The sequence below is a fragment of the Aptenodytes patagonicus genome, chromosome 14 (assembly GCF_965638725.1).
Source record: "Aptenodytes patagonicus chromosome 14, bAptPat1.pri.cur, whole genome shotgun sequence".
Taxonomy (NCBI): domain Eukaryota; kingdom Metazoa; phylum Chordata; class Aves; order Sphenisciformes; family Spheniscidae; genus Aptenodytes; species Aptenodytes patagonicus.
Window position 1 is genome coordinate 9,215,096 of NC_134962.1, and position 25,117 is coordinate 9,240,212.

General features: G+C 38.3%; 1 protein-coding gene across 1 annotated transcript; it reads right to left on the bottom strand.

Moving 5' to 3' along the window:
* Window positions 1-5,831: 5,831 nt before the first annotated feature.
* PARD6B (par-6 family cell polarity regulator beta) lies at window positions 5,832-24,909 on the bottom strand. The gene is made up of 3 exons (XM_076351992.1): window positions 24,703-24,909; window positions 19,592-19,814; window positions 5,832-10,542 (listed from the first exon to the last, which is right to left on the bottom strand). Exons 1-3 carry the CDS (start codon window positions 24,766-24,768, stop codon window positions 9,713-9,715), a joined length of 1,119 nt encoding a protein of 372 aa, XP_076208107.1. The 5' UTR covers window positions 24,769-24,909; the 3' UTR covers window positions 5,832-9,712.
* Window positions 24,910-25,117: the final 208 nt, after the last annotated feature.

Consider the following 25,117-nt stretch of genomic DNA (forward strand, 5'->3'; position numbering starts at 1 on the left):
GCAACATTTTTCAAGAGGGACAGATGATCAAGACAGCAGTTAGAGTTGAGACAAAAATAGCCATCTGTTCTCAGTTTGTTCGTTGTTCTTCCTCCTCTAAGCAGGAAACAGGACCTACTTGATAACTGATGATCAGTCAAGGATTGGTAGATAGAACAGGGGGAGGATTTCTCAGTAACAGTGTGTTTCTTCTCAGTAAGAGTGTTATTCTCGGTTGGAAGAGGTCAGAAGCAGCCTGCCCTCAACAGAAGTTTGGCCCATGCATCTTGTACTGAAGACTCATACTAGGGTCAAGTGGACTCTGTAGTAGCAGGAACATAAAGCACTAGTATTTCCCACTAATCAGTTTGAGACATTATCTAATTTTAGAATTTTATACTATATAAAACTACTTTTGAGAGCTCGCAGAGCAGAAGGCCAAAACAGGCATGCACTGTCATCCACAGCTTTTCTTGGCTTTGGATAAGACCAAATTATTGTTGAATAATGGGAGAAATTTCTTAAGAACACCAAACTGAATTTAAAGCGATCTTCTCAGCAAACTACAGACTGTAAATTCGGCAAAGCAGCCAGGCTTGAAGAGATATTTGAAGCAACAGAACCAAGAGCAAATAGGTTGCAGGGTTTCCCCAAATCTTTTCTCAAGAGTAGGGACAGACAGTGATCTGAATCTAGTCTATGTCATCCTGACAATAGCACCAGAGAGACCCTTTTATGCTACACTTGTGGCAACTAAAAACCTCTTATCTGAAAAATTGTAAGGTATTTGCAAAACCTGACCTTCCACTGACCAGCACTGCATAGAGGAGAAACACACTGCACCTCTGGGCACTTTATTTCTCATTTCAATTGAGGCTCTCCAGGTCTGGGCAGCCTTCTTGCTATGTATTTGCAGAGTTCACAACATAGACCTGTTTTCTACTCGGCCACTCAGGTACCATTTCTGCTGTAGACCCAAAGGGTTTGTATTCTGTATCTTTGAAAGAAGTGTTTCTATCAGGGAAAGATGCACCAGAAAACTTCAGTGAGATTTGGAAAGTGTATTTGGGAAGCTTTAATAGCTCAGAATGAAATATTCCTAACTTCTTGTATATCACAGATTAACTGTTACAAAACTAAGTTATCTATCATAGGAGGAAGAGCATGAAGAGGTATGTTTAGAAGAAACACAAGGAGCCAGGGGGAGTACTTTAGGTGCTTTAAAACTGTAACACCAACTTAAGATTCCTCCTATTTCATATAGACTATGCCATCCACATGAGCTTTAGCACTGGCATGAATTATTTACTGTAGAGGAAACCTCTCAAGAGAAAACAGTGCTAAGGAGAACAGATCATGCATTGTATTTCTGTTTCTGTGACCAAATGGCTTTGTGACCTCTGCGTCTCAGCTGTAAGGGTAGGATAACCCATCTATCTTCACTATCCTAACAGTTTATCAGTATAAAGCACAGTCAAAATACAAGGAAAGCCACATGTTGAATTACTTCATTTTTTCAAGATATTAACTTTGCAGGATGACTCAAAGAAAATCAAACAATTTTTCTGCCTTACACAGATCCAGTTACTAACCACCTGAAGTATTCTTGAAAGACAGTTAATAGCATTTCAATGTTTCGTTAAACACCCAAATTGTCTTTTGCAAGTACTTTTTTGCATTAAGTTTTAGCTCATTTATTCATAAGTTTGCAAAATATACCTACTTTTCTCATTTTACAGCACAGAATAGAAAGAGTATGAAGGTAGACTTAGTAACAAGGTTATTAGGGGATTTAAGCTATTAGGATTTAAAATTTCTGAAGTACAAGTCCATGTAACCTTATGTAGCATTCAGGAAGTCAGAGAAATCTATGTTTATTATTCAATACTTTCTCCTCAGCGTTTTAAGAATTCCAAATCCTTTGCATCCTCCAACAGAAAGAGAACCTCACTTTTTTTTTTTACTGGGTCCACAATATCCAGAACAATAGCAAAGCAGCAGAAGAAAAAAAAAAAAGAAAAGGCCTTGTAGGAATTAGTGTCACACAACAGGAATACCCTTTTTGTGCCTAGAGGTTGTTGTTACAGCTGTGAGGGTCTAAAGAGAAAGGCCAGGCTTGCAGGTAGACATAGTATCTTTCATTTGACTGGCTTATACAGCTTAATATAATAGACAAGCTTTTGGCTATTGCAAAATTAAGTATTCCTTTCTGCAATATGCTGGGACCCTTACCACCTCCGTTAGCGTATCTCCTATTTGCTCCCTACTTTTTACTCTTATCTCCATTTTGTCTTGCAGCTGTGGATAACTAGGCCACTTATCTTCAGAACTGATTTAGACATGCCAGATTATGATACACATCAGCTTTGTTTGTTGTAACCACACCAATAACATGGTTTTTTTATACAAGCATGAACCCCTGCACTGGATGATATCCCTACCTTCTCTAGCTCCTTTCACATCATCTGCTGTTCTCATCTGTCCCTCAAACTGTTTCTTGTTTCTGAGCATTGCCAACGCATCTGTGACTACAAAAAAGCACCATATCAGTAACTAGGTATTACCAGGTGCTCAAAAGAAAGTATTCTGAAGAAGTCATTGCACCAGAGAAAAAGAACCACGTTCTCCTGTGGAAAGCAAATGTGAGGGCAATAGATATGCTCTTATATACTTTCTTAAACGTAACATCACAGAGCCTAATACAAGTCTTTCACATTGATGAAATGCAAGGTATTCCCTTATACTATCAGGTAATAAAATGTAGTTCAAGTAGAAAGGAATGTTAATTGGAAGGACAGGAAATTACATCTTATTAGCAACACTTCTGAATTGCTGTAATAAGAAATGCTGGTTAAATAGCACAGCACTTCTTCACATCGCTTTGTGCTTCATATTTCTAAAGCACTTTTAAAATCAAGCATACTACATTATGTCCTCAGAAACAAATTTATCTCCTATTTGAGAGGGAAAGTACACAAATGATCTATCATAGCTGCACAAGGAGTCTGAATTCTTAAATCTTGGCTACAATCTCACCTCTCCAAGAACCAGCTGTACCATTTCTTGCATACTTCTACAGCATCCAAGAACAATACTGTTACCATCCAATGCATTTTTCCTCACGCTAGTATTGGAAGCCATTTATGAAGCTACCTTGAAGCTGATTATTCCTCTCTAGCATTACCACATGCAAGTACTACATAATAGTATCTGAATATTGATATTTGTATTGCAAGGAACACATGTTCATCAGAAATAATTCAGGCAAGTCTGAAACTAGAATGCCACAGCTAGTTTTAAGGTAACAAGAAAACTTCAAAGGGCTATTTAGCACTAGTCAATCTTTCTCCTGTTGTTATACCAAGGAGAGGAGGATTTTCAATTGATTACTTATGAAAATCCCAGGAAGTCTTTGTATCTGCAACCATACATGAGTTTTCAATTTCATAACATAACTGAAGTCCTAACATCTTGTTAAGAGCTCATCACCTTGAGAAAAGTTAAGTACTGTTGGCATTTAAAGGACAGACATGTTATTGCATGGTATTTAACAGTTGCATTCCTTCCTCAAGGAGGCAGCAGTAGGGAAAGTTACAGTCCTCCTTTACAATTAGTTTCTTAGTTTAGGAAAACTACCAGTAGGGATTACAGCAATTTGTAGAAATTGTTGTTGATTTGCATGAGTATGCATTTTAGTCTCATTCCCTTAAAGTGTCTCAGATTAGCTTCTGTACTGTGCCTCCACTGCAGATTCAGTCCAGGTCAGTATTAGCATTAGCCTACTCTTTCAGTTCTTGTCCAACCTAAAGCACCCTATCAAGCTTACTTTATCCTCATAGATACACGCATTCCTGAGGACACATTCCTTAGTCTTTGCTCCTGCAATAACCCACCCCCTTGATTCTTAGTGGATTTTACTTAGGAAAAATTCTCTCAGACATGGAAGCTTGCTGGAAGGCACAGAAACATTAATGGATACTAATGGTCCAGCTAAAAAGTCCATACTCTTGCTGTAAAGAGCACTCCCAGCCTCAGTGAAAGTACCCCCCACACTCAGTGCCAGTCCCAGGCCAAGGAGGAGATGCATTTGCAGAGAGTTGGGTCATCACCAGACTACTTCTGTGGAAGGATACCTTACGTGAAATAGAGTCCTCTAGATTCAATATATTTTTGACCACCTTAAAAATTACTTCTTAGGGAGATAAAATTCACTATGAATCAAATAACTCAAAGCTGATAAGTGGAAATTATATTCAATTGCACTTTTTCAATCCATCGTGATATTTAATTTCCTCATACAAAACTGTTTACACACAGCTTTATTGCTTTTTACAGTCTTTTTCAGGCTGATCAGTCCTCTACTACTCAGTTTTGTTATACTAAAAACATCCTATAATGCAGATGACATTACTTTTTTCCAGTCTGGTATCCTTTTCGAAAAGAAGCAATTAGAACTGCACACTACATTAAAAGCATTGCTGAACCATGATTTTATACAGTAAACATTATCAGTTTTGTCTTTTATTCCTTTCCTAACACGGTTGGGTTTTTTATGCTAGCAAGTATGGGGCCAATGTTTTCACTAAACTACCAGAGCCCAGGATGGGCTCCTGAGAGGCAAGTTTGCTTGGCATTCATCATTACTTATGCAAAATTGAGACAGATTTTACCCCACACATGCACACTTAAACTACACTGAATTCTTTGCCATTCTATTGTCTAATCTTGCAGTCTGTCTGCAATCCTTCACATTTTGCTCCTCTCATTTTTTCGTATCTGATTTATTCAAAATACCCAATACTTGAAAAATTTCAGCAGCAATGCTAGAAAGTTACTTGCTCCCACAACAATTCACATGTTAAAGAAGAGTCAGTAACTTGGAAATCTCTCCCAGTTTCATAGCTTTATGCATTTGGATAGAAGTTCTGAAGTTAGAAAAATACTACACCTGAATTTTAATACAGGCAGGATGAATTTTTGAAGCTCACACTATTTCAAGAATACCACACCAATTTCAGCATTCCTTTAGGAAAGGGGTGAGCCGTCAGTTTCTGTGCAAAGTAAAGAAATTTCTTCCAGCTACAAAACATTCAGACTCAAGTGCACAGATGAAGTAGACTGGGTTCTTTCAGCTGCCTACCAATATTAAGATACTGTAGTGCTGTTCTCAGCCTGTCACCTTCCCATAGCTACATAGGCAAGTATGAAAAGTACTGACCCATACAAATGAAACTAGTCACACATATATGAAGGAAGGTACAGAATAGAAGTCGTATGATTGGTGCCGAGACCAGCAGTCACAAAAGCCCTACGCAAAAGGGCTAAACAAAACTCAAGTCTTTTGTCACTAGGTAAATGTTTACAAGGGCTGCCAAGGCATTAGATGTGGGAAAACACATTTGCAAGTGGAATGGGTTCAAGTTAAAACTTCAATATGGACAGTTATACCAAATACTTACAGTAACAGTGAGAACCTCCACATCAGCAGCAGCACTTGACAAAGGTGACAGAGGATGAAGAACCATCTCCCAGGCCTCGTGACCTAAACTTTACTACGAGCAGTCCTCGGGCAAGTGATACAATGTAAGATTCATTATTTGCAGCTACTGTAGGAATAAGCACATCGCAGGTTAGTCAACAGGACCGAAGGACAGATGTTTTGAACTCTTGCATACTTTCCATATGTAGAGATTTGCACTAGAAGGGAGCAGAGGAAGCAAACGTTTAAGACTGCTATGAAAAGAGCCCACTTAGCTGCCCAAGAGGAAAAAAATGAAGCCCATCTACTTTCACACTTGACAGCAAGACATTCTTCCTCATTTTTACTTATCTGACAAAGTGAGAAAGAAACATTTTATTTCTATATCCATTTATTATTCCAGTCTGTAAAAATATAAGACTAATATACAACTACATCTAGCTTGATTTTGAAAAATCAATCTTCATTCAGTGAGATACCAATGTACATTATACATTAAAGTTGTAAGAAAAATACTGATATTTGACATTTTAAACAAGTTCATTCATGTAAAAATCACATTGCAAGTAAAATTTAATTAGAAAATACTTAATATTCACAAAAATACACATGTTAAAGACAGCTTGTGAGAACATTGTCCTAAATTTAATTCAGCTGTGGAAAAAAACATGATTCACAGTTAGGCTTGACTTATCCAGTACCATAGCAGAACTTCAAAGTAAATGCATCTTAATTCTATTAAGAATTTGTTCTTTTTCCTATTAAGGTGCACTTAAATCTCCCAGTCGCAAGTAAGGAATGACTTTCCCCCCCACTGTGCATGTACACAACATATAACACTAGTCAAAGGAATTTTAGTTTTCCATTCCATTTTGAAATAATTTGGATATTTATAAATTAATTTATAAAATCTGGATTGAAAATACAATTTACATATACAGGATACTTAATACACAAAGATTACATTAATAGCAGCGTAATATTGTCAATCATGCGTAGCATCCTCACCATCACTTTTGGATTTTTTCTTTTTTTTTAGCCAAAGATAAAATCTATATAAAACAGTCAAGCCTTTAAGTATTTTCTTCCAAGGAGAAAATTGTAAAGATGTTAAAAATTTAGGAGGTAGTGAATGAAAGGCTAACAATATCAGCATATTTTAAAAAACCTTATACTGAACCCCAGTACCATTTATATATAAAATTAAGTTTAGCTACTCATAATCAACTGTTGATCATCCTGAAGTAACAATTTAAAAATATTTCGTAATTAACAGTGTATGCATTAGTAAGATATGGAAGAACTTTAGAAAGTTTATGGTAACTGCAGCATTAAGCAATTACATGCTGTGCAGTCTGTCATTGTAACTGTAAATACACACTTTTAAAAACCCATTTTCAGGTTTATTCTATAATATTTTCATCAAGTCCCAAATGTTTAGTTTTACTGCATGATACCAAATTTCTGTAAAACAGAACATGACATGCGTCAAAAAGAATATTATCTCACATTTAGATTAATCAGTTTGCAGGAAGGGTCCTAAGAGATGAATTCTCATGCAATTTAGAGTAGGACCCTAGTTAAGTTTCTACAAGTCCTTAATACTGGCATATATATTCAAAATATTCATGCATCTGTTATAAGTACAGATTGGGTAACACAGAGTTTGGCAGCACACTAACCTTGGGTGTTTGTACCTAAGCAGTAAGTTACCTTGCAACACGAGCATCCTCAGACTCAACCCTCCTGTGTAAGTTAATAGCTCAAAGCTATTATCCAAGCTGCAAAATACTAATGTACCACATTAGACCCATAATGTATTTCCACTGAATGAAAACATTGCACCTGTATTAAGTGCACTACCAGTTCATTTTCTGTATCTGTGGACATCATTTCTCTTCTCATCCAAGTGCCTTTATTCCTTTGATTGTTCACAATACATTCAAGTAAACAAAAGGCACAGAAGTGCAAACTAGCATAATACAGTCACCCTCCACTGATGATTTCATACAGGAAGGAAAGTCTTTTGATAAAAGGAAAAAAAGACGACGACATTTTAAAGTAAACAACCTTCCTTAAATAAAGGAAGTGCAGAGCAGCACTGACAGAAAACATGTCTATTTAAAAATCTACATTTCTTTTTCTCATCTCACACTAAGTGGATGCAGTTACTTCATTTTTAATAATTACTAGCAAAATAAGTAAAACACTTCAAAATTCCTGCTCATGTTGGAAAAGATTCCAGGGCCTCTCCATATGCACACTGAAGAAACCATAAATAAATCCAGCAAAGCAGAACTCTAACCTGTATTTGCAGAGTGCCATTGTCTGTTACACCAACTCTCCATAAATCAAAAAGGGCATGAATACAACCTTTCTTGACATCTATGAGACTTGAACTCCAATGGTATTGAAGGCTCAAATATACTACTGCTCATGAGAGATGAATTTAAAATTTGCATTTAGTAAAATTAAACAGCAGTAATAACTGAAGCAATTTTGTTTACATCATTACAAAAATCTTAAAGATAGTTTTAGCCTCTGATATCCTATAAAGACTTTTACAGATGTCTTAACATTAAACTTAGTTAGTCTCTTGTTAGTAAAATTACCAGAGGTAGATGTTTCCCCAAGATAGACTGAGGGAAAAAAAGAAAGGGGTTAGTCTCCTTTCCTGCTCGTATCTCCCCACAAGGTAGAACATGCTTCCAAGAACCTAGACTACTGGCTCCGGTAATCACAATACCACAGTACAGAACTGGTAGCACCCTACTTCTTTCTTAGAGGTTGACGTAGACTGCTGGATCCCTGGTGAGAAGCTCCATCCATCCTTCTCCCCAGCCCTATTAGTACCCATCTCATTTTCCTGCCACAACTTACGTTCCCAGAGAAGGGTCGGGTTGGGAACCGAGTGCCAAAGTAGTAAAGCACGAGATACTAAAAGAGGAAAGGACAAAAAGAATGCTAGCAGCCTCTCCCTGCAATACTCCTAGTAAGTCTGATTACACACATACTTACACACTTGCAGTATCAGGACTTGTCACCAGTATTTTGTTTTACATATAGCAACTCTGTAATATTCAACACACCCGGCCAGTGGCACACAGAAAGATCAGCATTTACAGTTTAGTTCATTATAATGAACAATTTAATATCACATGGCTCAAGCAAGTTCTATTAAAGCCTCATTCTAATTTAAAACTTTTTTTTAATCCAGGGATTTAATTTAAGCTGTTCTAACTTGTTTAGGTTTGAAGAAAGTCACTTTTTACATAATTCAGACTCACTACAACAAACTTTTCCTAGTAGAAATCTTCACAGCTTCTACTAGGACTGCAATTTTAACATAGATTGTTATTTCCATAGCATTAAGTTTACATTTTATTTCTTCGAAATTTACTGGGATTAGCAACTAAATCCAGTGATATCCTTAAATACTGCAGACTAAAATGAGAACAGGTCTTTGATACGTAAGTGTTAAGACTTTCACATTTGAATTTCAAAATCGTAGTCATTAAAAGTAAGCTTACCTGGCCATTAAAAAAAGTAAAGGTGCATGACTAATGAGCCCGTGGTTGCACATTCACTTCAAAGGAACAGTCAACTTCAGAAGCCCCCACCTTCAAATCCTGATTGTTGTCAAGTTCCTGACCACTATCAATATCCCTGTTGCTCAGTGTGTCAGTCAGGGAACTAGACCAACCAAGAACAACTCTTCCCATCCCACTTCCCACTTATTTTTCAGTATTCTCATACACAGAGCCACACAAACAGCTCTACCAACTAAACAGCAGTCCAGAACAGGAATGAAGTGGCTAAAGCAGCTCCATCATACGTAAGCAGCACTTCAGATGAACATGAAACCACAGTACATTAGATAGTCAACCTCATACAATAATGGAAGTTTACTTCTGTAGAACCAGTAGTATTCTGCATTAAAAAAAATCAAGTACCTTTAAAAGAAAGCTCACAGCCATCTCTTAGCTATCCTTCATTTTCAATTTAAATTCTCCTCACCCAATTTCAGTCATTTATCAATTATTTTCCATCTTTGTGAAGTATTTACATTGAAACGCAGAATTGACTGAAGTTAGTCAACTTACATAATTTTGAACTTCTTGTATTTTCTTTTTTCCCTCCTTTTAATCTAACTGCAGTGCTCGGTAGATGGAGAGGTATAAAATGTATTACATATTAAGCCAAATTAAAACACATATGGCATCCTTACTTAATAGAAAGTACACCAATGTAATTTCATAGCGTTATTATAGTTCCATCTTCTTCTAATGACTTATGATCTGGATCTTGTACTTCATATTCCATGCTAATGCTGCCTGCTGAATGATTCAAGTTCATCTCACTGGAAGGAAGGAATCCATTTTGTGTTGACTCATGAAGGAGTTCAATTTGTGTCAACGATTCTAGGCTTTCGCTGGTAGGTGCGGCTTTTGGAATCTGCTGTGGCTCACCACTATCTTCAATAATAATGTCCTCTTCATCGCTCTCCTCTTCTCCTTGCAAGAAATTTGCTAAAATATTTGGCGTGCTACTTGGAAGGCTAGATTCAGTAGACTGACCGGAGCTGCCAGAAGTCCGACTGTTCCTCACAACGTTATTCCTCTGGTTTGCTGGTCTTACTGTAATGATCAGGTTACGGCTGTTTGCAATCATCATGTCTGTAACCTGATCAAGGCTTTTTCCTGAAACCTCTATTCCATTCACCTCCAGTACTTCATCATTGACAGCCAGTAAGCCTGTGCTTTGAGCCAGACCTCCAGGGACAAGCCTAGATATGAAAATCCCCGGAACTTTCTCTAATCCATGTGGCGTTACTCTGACACTAGAGCCATCTCGTATGTAGAATCCAAGGGGTTTGTCAGTTCCGTATTTGTAAAGTCGTACCCTACGATGGGTTTCTGGAAGAATATCTACATCTATAATAGAAGACACTGGTCTGAAGTCTTGTGGCATGCTAATGACAATGTGTGGTTTCTTCTTGTGATTATCCGGACGTAACACATTTGATAAGACATTTTTCTTCCTTGTCATAGTATCCGTACCAAAGGCACTGTAGTCTGCATCTTCTGTAAGACATAGCACATTGCTGATTAGATCACTTTATATGCGGTCCATATCGCATTGCTATCGTGTTTTAGGTTAGCAGAATGAAATATCTAATCTAGAAGGTTTCTGGCTTACTACAGTAGAAACATTTCTCTCTACACAAGAAACAAGAGCTTTAAAGTTATGAGATTCAAAGTTTGTAATACTTTTGGTTTCCTACTACCAAAGGAAAGACCGTATACAAAAAAATTAAAGCAAGTTAGCAGCAGTAGAGACACAAAGAACTATATTCTAGCTGCTTGAGAAAAAGGTTAGAATGGAAAGAGTGAGTATGTTCCTAGAAACATTTTAATTTTATTCAGAGTAATTCCACTTGTTAGTTTTCTCTCCTCAGGTTTCAGATCATTGGAAAAAAGAATGAAAAAGGGAAAGCAGCCAGTGTGCCTATTACTGCCTAGATCCTGGAAGCTAGCCAAGTGACCTGGATTCAAACTCCAGAAAGCTTATTCCATTCTGCAGTCTTCCCTGCCCCCCATGCAATGTAGGTAAAATGACTGTGGAGCAGAAACAGAGAGATCTTGCACACAAACACTTCAAGCAAAACCGTTCATTCAAGCAATGCTGTAACTGCCACAATTTGATACAGAAGTATGCAAATGGCTTAGAATTTTAAAAAAGAAAACATATGCAAGTCATACAAATACTTCTAATGGAAAAGAAAATGTGTTCTGCAGAAGCAATTCTGATGTCTGAAATGGCTATTTACCAAAGGAAGCTTCCATTTTTCTTTTTAGTATGCTATAACTCTCCAAAAACAATGAACCAAAACATATTCAGATCTGAGTCTCCTTGGATTTACACTTGTATTTTTGCAATGCTGCACAGATTTTTTTTTTTCCTGCAGTGGATAAAAAAAATAATCAAGCAGAACTGGTTTGCGCTAACCCTGGGACTCAGAGAAGTTGGGATTTCTTTGTATTATCACATGAAGATGCCATTGGTACAGCCAAGAAAGTAAAAGAGTTGCTATACATTTCAATCTGTGAATTGAAATAACTATGGAAATGCTACCCTAGTGTGAAATTTCAGGAGAGCTGTCAATTGCTGATGAAAAAAGTACACAGTGAGAGTTAGTAAGTCAGAAGATTTTTTTTTTCCCAGGCTAAGATGAAGATATATGGACATGTACCAGTTATAGCTGGACTTTACAGATGCTTTAAGCAAAATAGAACACAGAAAGTAGTTCCGAAGCAATAGTCTAACACCATTCCAACATGTAATACTAACCCCTCCCTTCCCCAGACATTAGGGCTGCTGAAAATAAGAATTTAAGAATGATTGGTCTACTAAGGCAGCCTTGGACTTGGTATTCTAAAAGATAAAGGACAACAGGAAAAGAAACAAATTTAAATTAGCCCACCAAAAAAACCAAACAGATTTATTATAAACTCTTAACTTGTGCGTACACAATAGTAACAAAATAGTTCATCAACATGGTTTAAAAAATGTGTCCTGATGATGGCCTCATTTACATTTCTTAATATTTTTTGTTTAAAAAAATAATCACACCTTAAGGGAGGCAAAGCTGTTTGCTAAAGACAGAACAGCTTTGTATTAAAGTTTACAGATAAAGTTGTTCAACAATTTAATTGACACAAACAGGAATTATTTCTGAAGACAGACAAGTCTACATGGCCACACTATACTCTGGAGTTGCTTTTGTGACAATCTCAGTTACTTTGGGAGGACATGGAGGCCTCTCTATAATATTATATCCACCTTGCATAGTTAATTTTTACTTTACTGTTTCTCAGATTTGGCCGTCTTCACCCAGACTGGTGTTTCTGCAAGAGTTACTGAATGAACAAAGGCAGCACTAATACAAATTATTCCACATGTGTTACTTTAGCAGACACCCCACAGTGCTCTCACTTTATGTGAGAAAGTGCATATTAACAGCACCCTAGGGACTTTTCTCTCCCATTTCACCCACTGAGACAGTCTCTGCAAAATCTGTTTCCCTGCCTTCTTAGGATCAGCAGGTAAAAATTAAGCTAAATCAAGGACTGGGACAGCAAGAACAGTATGAAGTTTAACAAAGACAAGTGCTAAGTCCTGCACTTGGGATGAGATAACCAAAGAGCCCAGCACAGGTTGTGATCTGTGTGGCTGGGGAGCAGCCTGCTGAAAGGGACCTGGGGGTCCTGGTGGACAAGCTGAACATGATTCAGCAGTGCGCTGCTGCAGCAAAGGCAAACTGGATCCTTGGGCTGCATCCACAGCGGCATTACTGGCAGAGACAGAGATGTCATCAACCCACTGCTCAGTGCTTGTCAGGCTGCACCTGGAATACTGTGTCGAGTTCTAGTCCTCACAATTCAAGAAAGATGTAGACAGACTGGAGAGGGTCCAAAGGAAGGCCACGAAGATGATCAAAGGGCTGGCAAACCTGCCCTATGAGGAAAGACTGAAGGAGTTAGGTCTTTTCTCTCTGAAGAGAAGGCTCAGGAGGAACCTCACTACAGTGTTTCAGTACTTAAAGGGTGGCTGCCGAGAGGACAAAGACACATGGAGAAGACAGGGCAATGGGTACAAGTTGCATTGGGAGAGGTTTCATCTCAATATAAGAAAGTCTTTTTTTTTTTAACAGTAAGAACAATCAATCACTAGAACAACCTCCACAGGGATGCAGTGGAGTCCCCATCACTAGAGGTTTTCAAGATGCAATTGGACAGGGTACTAGATAATCTCATCTAGGTTCCCTTTCCCATAAAAGGTTGGACCAGGTGATCTTCTGAGGCCTTCCAACCTGGGTTGTTCTATAATTTATGAATTGTACAAGGAAGAGTAGGAAAGTAGAAGCAAACAGAAGAATCTACACTAGCTATTCTTGAGAATGTTAAATTAGATCATTGTGAATACAGGAAATACTTTAGTTTATTTGGGAGTCTGAAAGGTTCTCTTAGAAAAGCATGGAATTATTTTTCTTCTGCAAAAGAGGTTAAGGAGAAAAAAAAATTGTAATTTAAGGTTAAATTAAAATAACATTAGATCTCAACATCAAGTAAGAAGGCTTTAGAAATAGCCTAAAATCTGTTCTTCAGATGCCTAAAGAGTGTTGTCAGTTGTGTTGAAGAGTGGGTTGATTAAAAAAACAATCCAACCTCCCAAACCAAAGCATAACAGGTGGACCACGTCTGAAGTGTAAAACACCTCCAAAAATGCAAACTTACCATTTTGTCTGTAAAACGCATTTCGGGATATCTAACTAACTGAAGATCAGCCATTAAAAATCCTGTACTCCATTGCTGAAAACTAACATGCTGATTTTTCAGACAACATGGAGCAATTCTTTTAATGTTTGCTTAAAACTTACGATCAAAGAAAAAAGTGTGAGAAGTTTTGCCCTTATCTCTACTGACAACCCATCCAACCAGTTTCAAGTTAGACATCTGGTCGTTACATTGGGAGGATTTTTGCAATTCAATGAGTTGCAATAGCTTCTCTCTTTTATTTGGAACTACAATCGCTTACAAAACAACTTGGAAAGGGCAATTGTGAAATAAGATACTAGACAGAAGGGTCTTGCTTTAAATATCTTTTACTGCTAAATACAAAGTAACACAATAACAGCAAGAAAGTGATAGTATAGGTGAAGAGTTTAGACAAACAATAGACAATGGTGACTTGAATATTAGAATTAAGAATGTTAATGCGTTCAAAGGTTATTTTTTTAGGTCATGGATTTCCCCCTCCCCCACCAGCAGCTGGTATGCATCTTAGCGATCTCAAACTATGTAAAAACTTTTTTGTGCAGTGCATGTCTAAGTAGTGTAGATCTCTGATACTTTAGAACTCTGGTTTTAAGGCTGCACAATCAATGGTAAATTCAACAAGACTAGAGAAAAATATTCTAAGGACCAGAGTAACACTGCATGGACAAGACATGTAATTTTGCCTCATTTCAGAAGTTTCACTTTTTTGGTTTGTAGTGGTGACACATATTTCTAGGCATTTAACACCGCATTGCTCCAGGAGAGCTCTGTTCTTTGGGAAGTTCTCCGGAGAGCCAATGAGTAAGTTGGAAGCATTTCAACTGATTAGTTCCATATTGTTCAGACCTTAAGCCATATTATGCCTTTTCTTTTTTTTAGAGTAAGCTCATCTAAAGAAAATAGGAAAATCGCACATGCACAATTTATTTGTGCTAGAGTGCCAGTTGCTGATGAAAATTCTAGGATATAGGTACTAACATATTGGTACCAGTGAAGCACTAGGTTTCTACTGCTTTTAGTACAAGAGTTGGTTTAGAAACAGTACACAGGAAAACAGCGTATCAAAACATTGTCAGTATTCATTTTCTTACAAGTGCCCTTCCACATGCACTGCAACATTAAAAGGTATTCAGTTTTTTAGTTTTTCTCCTTAAATTCAAAGTGCACAAATTCAAGATTCTTGTCAAAGAATCAGAGTATCTGGTATTTTACACATTCTCTCATATCAAATGTATATCATATTCGACATTCCCAGCTTGCCACAGTGGGCTGTAAAGCTTCTTCACCTCCACAGTAGGCCACATACCAGGATCCCTCTCCTGCCACTCAGACCTTCTGTGCCTACATGGTAAGTTTGCCATGTACTATATATACAAACATATACACATTTATTACATCCAAGAAATAGACTTACTGTGTCCTGCAAACGATCACAGTAAGTTTGTGCTCTTTACTCAACAGTTAGATGTAGAATTATTCACAACTTCCTTCCCCGACAAGAAATGAGCGAACAAAAATCATCGCCCAACTTGCCTTCCCACAACTACCAGCTGATAAGGCTTAAAATTTTTGTCCAAATCAAATTTTTCCACAGTTAGTAGAGAAACATGAAGATCAGTTGCGAAAGGACTGGCTTTGAAAGAGATATTACGTAAATATATCTGTATGTGAACTAACAGCTTCAAAAGTGTTTTTTAAACAAAAACTAAGATCAGAAAAACGTTCATTGGAAGAGACATGAACTTTAAAAAGTCTCTTTCAGAAGACAAATATACAATCAGAAATCTTAACACTGAGCTGGTGCTTTTGCTTTTAGAAACTTACTTCTTAAGTTACATGACACATTGTTGAAGAAAAAGCATCCCAAAATTGCAAGCCATATGTAAAAACATTTAAGAAACTATAAAGCACCAGAGGGTAGTTGTTTTGCATTGTAACTAGGCTTAGTAGTCTAAAAATTCAAAACTAGCACAAACCTTAAGATATACAGCTAAAGTTACATAATTTGTGGGAAAAAGAAATAGTGAAAGGTTGATGAAAACTCATCTCTCCAAATCTCAGCCAAGCAGCATGACTCTGTTTAACCTCTCTTCCACTGCTAAACAAATTTTCTAGAGCAATACTCTTGAGTACAAAAGCATCTTTGTTCTGGCACCTAGCTAATCAGTTTAAAGCTGCAGCGGCAAATATTTTGGCATAAAGCCAAAGGACAAGGTGTTAACTACAGATAGCATTACGGAGAACATCCACATAGTGCAAGAATGATTTTTCCCCAGCAGTTTCAAGCTCAAGGTGCCACCAATCTATATATACTTATTACATGAAACTTAAAACAAAAGCCCACAAATGCCAAATCTGCTTTCAATTTAACATTGTTCAAGACAAATTTAAAATGTTTTCCTGATCTATTTGCAAAGCAATGTAGAGTTACCCCTCAAGAATTAAATTTTCAAAACCCCCAATCATTAGTACATTTGAATACAGATGCAATTTAGCATTTTTTAAATAAGCCCCAACAAATCTTGCCTCTTATTTAGTCACAAGTTATAACAAAACATGGTTTTAGGAAACTAACCTACGTTTTTAGGAAGATAACTCAGAATAGCTAGGATATTCCATATAAAGCTGTTTAAAAAGCCAACTCCTCTTACCTTTCACCAAAATAAAGCTTCTCAGTGAAAAAGTCTATCCCAAGAGGCACAAATGAATTAACGAAAGAACCCACTTTTTACTATGTACGGCCATGTACATGCAGAACTTGCAGGAGTTGTATATTGTAATTTAATATCCTGCAAGTGAGTTTTAAGGACATTGTAATGAAATATATCTTTTGTTAAGTTATCATCTCTATTATTCTTGTATTTACAATGCAAAGTCCCCCACATCAAACTGCCCTCCAGGGCCTGTGCAGACTATGTGTCCCCCCACTACTATCTTCAGTAAGATTTTTCTCACAGACAGAGTGACTCCCATACATCTGGATTTAATCATGCTACATCAGTTTAACCTTCCAATTCCAGATGTCAACAATACCTGTTAATCTGTTAAACTGCAGAATGAAATTCCAGTAAGCAACTGTTTTCTGCAAACTGACAGCCATTCTTGACTTGTGCAATATCAAGCTCCAGTTTAGATTTAGCACTGGAGCAGTTTAAAATATTTTAAAGTAATTTAGTTAAATACAATTAGAAGAGTTTAAGGGGAATAATGTGATTTGATTTCATTTCATTACAAGATCTCTAGGTTTCTTACCACATTAACCAATACACATAAATGCTTAGGACAGACAACTGTCTAGCTTTCATAAATTAGGAGTCAAAATCGAACTGAAAAGAGTGCTTACTCTAGCGTTAACAAAACTTCTCAAATTTTGCAGTCACATTATCACAATTGTCACTTACTAATAATGTTGCAAAAGCATCTTGTTGCTCCCATTTCAACCCCTTAAGGTGTTCCTTGGATGCAGTATACTAGGAACTTAATACTATTTACCCTAGATTTTATTGTAGTCTGCTCATACCTTATGTTAGCTTTCCACAAATTGCATGTAGCTTCTAAATAGGTAAGACAGTATAATAAAATTTCCTATCTTTTAAGACAGCAAAAACTTTCTCTCTTTCCCACAGTGGCTTTTTGCCAAAGATCTTAAATTCCCAACTACTATTGCTGGAAATACAAAAAAGGCAAAGTCCCATTAGAAAACCCACAGAAATTTTTCAGATGATTTAAGAGAATGTATGAAAGCCACGAGAAGCCTTGCAGGTGGAAAAGTAACTTGTGTCACTTATTACAGTTCCAAAACAGCACAGATCAAAGCTGCCCCATCAATAGCAGGTATTTGTTCAGACATTTGATTTTCAATTTCAGAGGTGCAGCCAATAAAGATCTGTGCAATCGGATGAATTAATCACACCTAAAAATTATGCTGCACAAATTATGACACATCTCTAACTCCTGCAATTCAGCTTTAGTTACAGGCAAATTATTACAAATAAAATACAGAATCAAGTTATTTTCTTATTTTCCAAACAAACCAACCTCTGTTCTATATGGCAAAGATGCTAATGGAATCAAAGCCTCAATTTAATCAACAGAAATGATCAAAGTGGTCACAACTAATTCAAAACAAAGTACAGTGCTGGACTCAGATGCCAGCCTGGCTTCTTTATTCGCTAAAACTATATAGCCAGAAGAGTCTAGTCTCAAAGGAAAGGTGATGACAACTGATACTTTCTACATAGCTTTTCCTGCTAATCAATTCTTGGCATGACAAACTTAAGTGGGTTAATCTTATATCTAGTTCTATGCATTATATAAATTCTATTATCAATTCCTCACACCAGAGTAATAAGAAGTAATCCCTCATGCTTTAAACAAAGGTACAATGAAGGTATAAGGTGTTACAAATGTAACACTAGTAACAGTCAGCATTAAACATGTAACACTAGTAACAACCTAAAAACATATGGTGTTAAAATATAAACGCAATAATCCCAGTCTGACAAAGTGGCTTATCCGTTCTTATCATATGGCTACTGTAGGAGACTAAATGGAATCATAGACCTCTTCTACCTCTAGGTTCTATTAAAGCAAATAGTTCATTCCTTTGGCAATTCAGGACTGAAAACATAGGCCTTACTAGACTATACTATCCTCAATACAAACAAAACCACATTTTGTCAGCAACACAGCAGCTGGCAAGCAGCCACACTATTTTTGAATATTGTTTTTGTGTCAGGCTGTTGTGGAGCTTGTTCATTTTTTGGAGTGGGAAAGTTGATAAAAGCTTCCGATGCCCAAGTATTTTCTAAGGAAAACAAGCCTGTCTTAGCAACAACCAGAAACAGCGCACATCTTTATAAAATAGCTAAGCAAGAAGCAGTCTGCTATTCAAAGATCAGTTGACTGCCTTATTATGATAGGAATTGCACACGCATGTGTTCGTATACATCTATACACACAATGCATGCACACTCACTTGTATGCAAGTAAGCAGAACCTGCTTTCTGCACTTCTTGGATTTCTCTTGACTTCTCTGCATTAAAACAATTTCAAGTCACATCACTAGATTTCTCCCCTCCCCTTCAGTTCCATGTACTGATTATGTTCTCCTGGACAAGAACAAATACAACTTCAAATCTGATTTTTTTTCCTTCATGAACAAAAGCAGACACTCGAAAAAGACAACCAGAACTTTGTGCCTACAAGACATGCTATTTTTAAAGGCAAATCAACAAACTGAGCAGCACTCACATTTGAGGTTTGCTAACTGAAATAAGCTCGTCATTTTGAAAACTTCAGAATGTTTTATTAGGAAAGTGTGATAAGAGTAGCATATTACAAAGTTAGTCTTTAATTTATACTGACATTTAATACTTCATGCAATTAGACTTCCAAGATTCCTTTCCATCCTGTAATGGCCACTCTTCTTGTCTGATCAAGATCAGAATTTTAAGTGAAAGGCATCCAACATACAGAGCAGAAAACCCTAGAGGTTTAAAGCTTATTTTCATTTGCTTACATAAAACCAGAAAGAAGCATTTGCTAGAGATTTAACTTGACTTTATCTAACTGAACTAAATACAAGCAAAAAAGCACAAAGTATAAATAGGTTGCTCGAGGAAGCTCTTGCAAGAGAGATGAGTTGTGAATACCATTCATGATCCATAATTATTATGGAATTCAACATGATTAAATAGGACTGAAAGGTTTTTTTCCTCCATACGTCACACTGTTTATCGCAACACAGTATAACTGGATAAACAGATGATTCACAGACTTCAAGTGCACTTACCTTTTCTCTGAATGAAAATCCTGAGTAGAGGATTGGCTGTGGAAACTGCTTTATGATAATTGTCATCATTATTGATAGGCAGCAGGTCTCCATGAACATCCGTATATCCCACTAGAACATCAACATTTGGTATCTTGTGCACATGCTGCAACAATCCATAGAACTCCTCAAACTTTCCAGGTTTGGATCTCTCCAGAGAAAATCGTCGAAATTCTGCTCCAAACTACAACAAAATGTATCTTACATCATTAATATGGAAATCTAACATCCTCAAACAATAGAATGATTTCTATTAGAATGTTAAACCAGAAATGTTATGGAATTAAAAGTGCACTAAAAACTACATCAATAATTTTGACGTGGCATAAAAAGGTCAGTTTAAGCTGTTCCTCCCCCCACCCCCCAAGTTATAACTATTTTTGGTCTTGATAAAACATGCAAAAGTTGTTTTCATTGTTCCGTTTCAGTCAAAGCGTTCACTAATATGGGAGCTTAGCATTAAGGTGACAAACTAGTGCAAAAGTAATTGCAGGTTCTTACATGCTTATTGAAACAGCCAAATTCATACCCAGCACTGATGCTGGTGGCTCAAAAACAAGGTTACAATTAACCTCCTATGGTATGTGACTACCTGGAACTTTTTCAAAGAAATTTCAGTGCAGTTTAGAACAGTATGTATAGATTGTTATACAATCTATATGCAAGACAGTAGTTTTCGGATTCCCAGTTGTTTGGACAAGAAATTAAAGAGCCACTTTGCCTGAAGACTACAAAGAAAGGCTGCTGCTTTTCAGTACAAACTATATGTGCAGTAAAGCTTTAGTGAGCTGATCTCAAGCCAATTCTGCTCTTTATATCTCTCTTTAGGTAAGGAGGCAACCAGCCACTACTCCTTAAGAGCATTCAGAAGATTTGCCTGCATGATCAAGACTCAAATCTTGATTGCACAGTCTTTTAAAATGTAGTTGTATACAGGGTATAAAACAGACAAGATTGAGAAGATATGCAAAAAACCATTTAATCACTGGCACTGTACTTTCGGGGTAGGATTTGCATTTAGTCAGTATGATCATTCAACAAAAAAAACCAGCTCCCTAGTCCACTCAGGCTTCAGTCTCCTAAATCACCTATATAACAAACACTTAGTAAAAAACAATGCTAGCAATGATTCAGTGGTGGTAGGCATAAGACTAAACTGGGTGCAAATAAAAGAGTACACATTTGATGTAGACTAGACAAATTGTAATTTTAGCAAGCATAACTGGTAAAATTAGTGTTCTGCCCAACACGGGCAGGACCCAAAGCAAACAGAATATTGGATAAAAATTAGTCCAAAACCTTCATATCAGGCACGCACAACACACCAAAAATGGTAAAAGGAATTAAGAGATAGCAGCAGCCAGGTTACTAAAAGCAGACCAGCTTGTATGTGAATTAAAAGGGTAATAAACTAACCATTAAAAAAAATAGAAAACAAACAAAAAAGTCAGTTGGTAGCTTTTTTTGTGAATTCTATTGCTGACCTACAGTGGACATAAAGACTTATTTAGCAAGTTTAGTTTTAAGTAGAACAGAAGGGCACATGGAACAAAATGCTCACTGACTGAAAGTTTGAGCCTCAGTATCACATACTTGGGTATACGTTACACACAGTAGATGTGAAGGTGCACATTACCAAGCCCCCAGACCAGCCTTTACCTCACATTTGATTACAACCTTTTGGAGAATAAAAGCTTTAGAGTTCTCACATACAAACAAAGGAATGAAAATAAGGAGACAAGGACCCCGTTGTTAGCACGTTAACAGCACACTAACTCAAACACAGCACAGCAAAACACAGTACACCTTCCAACACCCCACCTTCCTCCAAAAGTTTCAAATAAAGGAATTATCTGGGAACATTCCTCTTCTAGAAATACTCCAATTGCAGTAACATTAACTAACAATAAGGCAGAAGGGATGATTCATACGTGCTTACAAGAAAAGCAAAGAAAAGCTTGCAGGAGGAACTCCCAGCACATCAGAAGCAGCAGGCTTAATCATGACATCAGTGAAAGACTATCCCGTGTCTCTCAAATCTTTCTTCAGCTATGTGAAGTATGGAAGTGTGGAAGCTACTGGAATTGTCCATGCACTGCATCAATTTCAATTGTTTGGCTTCGAAAGACTACATAGTTTAAACATAATTCAGTAATAAAAGTTTAAAGTGCCAACAACCCCACTCTCAATTTGGAGTAAAAGTTAAATCCTATTGCAGCAACCATACAAAGGGCCAGATTTTCAAACGTGTGATTTTTATTTTTTCCCCACATGATTTTATACATAGTTGGTGCAAACACCGAGACTAATAATCTGGCTATTACTTCCTAACACGGTTTGCCATATGCTCAATACTATTATAAAGCAGATAAAGACAGAAGTAAAACTATGCAATTTCATAGTTTATTTTACCCCCCTGAAATGTTTTCATCAAATGCACTCCATTCTATTGAATAGGCTGCACTTACAACTTATAAGTTTAGAGGAGATGAAAGATTGGAAGAGACTAACTTAAGAAGAGAAGGCTTTTTGCCACCTGAGCTCTTTACAAATGCATGCTGTTACACTGTTAACTCATCTGGGAATACACAGTACAAGCTATGTCAGCATACTAGGAAGTTACTAGAGATACTCACTTAAGTAAGACTTACTCATGAGAGACATCTTTAAGTCCAGTGTAACACAGCATAATGCTGCTATACTGTAAGTCTCCAGCAACGATAGACCATGAACTACAGTAACCATATCTGTCTTATCAGTATACTAGATTTCATTCTGAAAAAAATATTATTCCAAGTCATAAGAGAGGGGGGGGGGAAACCTGAATTTTATATCTAGAGAACTAGAAGTTTATTTTGGGGCTTTCATACCATCACCAGGAACTCTAGTCTGGGGTATAAAATTTTATTTTCTATGAAGGGTTAACTGGAATTAAGATACTATGGGGATTCCCCAGGGCAAGTTCAGACCAGTTACCCAAATTGAATAAACTAGACTAACAAAAGGATTTTGCTCATATAAATGCAACTACAGTTGGGCTGCACTGGCACAGCTTTGTCAGTTGGGGCATGATTATTGATTTGGAATATCTAAATAAAGAGCTGTACATCTCTGATAAGCCTTCAAAGCCTAGGCCGCTCCACAGTAATGGTCCCCTCCACCTCCCACACAAGCCTTTCTTCCTTCTCTTTATAATTGCTTATTTTCATAAAAGGAAGATGACTCCTATGCTATATTAAATCAAGGTGCTGTTAAATAATGCATTAGCAACAAGTAGTTCTAGGAATGCCTTGAAACCTGCTTCATAACATGCACTTAAGAGCCAGTCCCTATTCATTAGAACTTCTACACTTCTCTGTACAAACACCAAAGAACACATCACACAGGTGATCCCTAGATATATTTTAAATCAAGGAAGACACACAACAGGGGAGCAGCAAGCCTAGAGTTTTGGGCTGAGGAAACAAGTACTTTGTTTATAAACACATTGTACTGACTGTTTTCAACCTTACAAGAGCACAGATTAAAAAGACTTCACCAACCACAGTAACAGCTGTGCTTCACTAGTATTTGAAATCATGGCTACCAGGTATTCCCTGTGCTTTCTGGGTTTGCCCACATGAAAAGTTAACACTTTAAAGAAAAGTCATCATCATTCAAGCTATAGACCAACCATACATTTTCTAGAAGTTTCAGCACTATGACATGTTATCCTTAAAAAACCCACACAACACCACAAGTCCTGACTGCGTCACCTATACTGCTACTGTAACACTTGCTTAGCAGGGAAGGAAGGTACAGAATACAGACAACAGACTGTAGACCAGTTTAAAAAAGCCCACAAGAGATTTTTCTACGGATGGAAGAAAACACATTCCCATGTAGGTGCACCTGCAATTTGTCTAGACAATGAAAAAGAGGTTTTAACTTGAGTTACACACGTTTGTTTAACTAATAGCTTGACACTCCACTTAATGCTGCACACCCAATGCTTCTACAATTAACTGCAGAATGACGTTAACAAAATACTACAAATATAAACCAGAACAAATAAATCTAATTTCTTTCAGAACGTCAAAGTTTTGTCAGCAAGACTTTGCCTAACCAGCACATGAAAAATTAACAATAGGAAGAATGGATGCAGATACACCCATGAGAGAGTTTACATTACTGTGCAAAGCTTTGAGCACAAGAAACTGTTGGTATAAGCCGTAACACACAGACACACACTCATAAAACAATTGCCAGCGTAAAATCCTCAGATAGCCTCTAAAAGAAGGCAAGCTCTACTTTAACATAAGTTAGCCAGGGCTTACTTCTACCAAGTAATGCAAGCTATAAGAATATGTTCTACGCCACGAAAAAAAAAAAGTAGAGAAACACATAGTCACTAAGTTAAATAAAAAAAGTACATAAACAGTCACTAAGTTAAACAAATGTACTCTTTTTCTAATTCAGATGAAGAACAGGTTTTGGAGTTTGTGAATTATGACTCTAAACACCTCTTTTGGTCCAGTTATCCCAAACTTTCCACAAACATCTACTTCTCTGTATGTTTTTTAGTCTATGCAGAAACTAAGGGACCAACTCCACTAGCGTGTTTTTTTTAAAACACTTCAAAAATACTTATTTTCCCCCCCTGCAGACAGCGCGCCCAGTAAGCGACACCACCACCTAAGTCCCACTACCTCAGCCTTGTAACAGCTGAGCAGCCCGAGGAGACCAGAGGGAGCTGGCTGGAGCAGGGACAGGCAGGTGGGGAAGGGAGTCCGCCCCCAGCCGCAGTCCGGACACCACCACCTCCCTGAGCCCGGCCGGCCTGAGGGGCGCTCAAGCGACACCGGGGCCGCGCACCGGCGGACACCGGCCCCTCGCCCCCGGTGCCACCTCCAGCAGGTGAGTCAGCAGCTCTCCCTGCCCCCCATCCCCTCACCGACCTTCTCCACAGCGACACTACGACCAGACGCCCCCGCAGGGCAGGGCAGGGCAGGGCCAGGCCAGGCCAGCCCAGGTCCTTCCCGCCCCGGCGCCGCCGCCGCCCGCGGCCCTCCGGCGCGGCAGCCAGCACCCACCTTACTCTTCACCTCCATGGTGCCCAGGCCCCGGCTGCCCGCAGCCCCGCGGTGAGGCCGGTTCATGCCGCCGGAGGGTCGGCGTCTCGTCTTCTCTTCTCTCCTCTCTCTCCCCCGGGTGCCCCCGAGCGCGCTGCGGGAAGAGGAGAGAGGCAGAAGGGGAGGGCGAGCGGCGCGGCCCGAAGCCAACTGCCCCCGGCAACCGCGGCCGCTCCGCCGGCTCCTGCCGCCGCGACGCCTCCGCCCTCAGACGGGAGGGAGGGGGCGGGGCCACGGCGGCTCCTGGCACCTGCCGCGCCGCCGAGCCAGCGGCCAGCCGCGGGGGCGGGGCGGGGCGGGGCAACGGCGCGGCGCCGCCACGACGCCTGCGCCGCAGGGAGGGGCGCCGGCCAGCGGAGGGCGGGGCCGCGCACCT

What these genes read in the sequence shown, in the direction of transcription:
- PARD6B (XM_076351992.1), bottom strand. Translation starts at nt 24,768, where the DNA reads ATGAACCGGCCTCACCGCGGGGCTGCGGGCAGCCGGGGCCTGGGCACC. An exon ending in CCATGGAGGTGAAGAGTAAG is followed by an intron (nt 19,815 to 24,702) that starts GTGGGTGCTGGC and finishes ATTTTGTTGTAG; the next exon opens with TTTGGAGCAGAATTTCGACG. An exon ending in GATTTTCATTCAGAGAAAAG is followed by an intron (nt 10,543 to 19,591) that starts GTAAGTGCACTT and finishes TATGTCTTACAG; the next exon opens with AAGATGCAGACTACAGTGCC.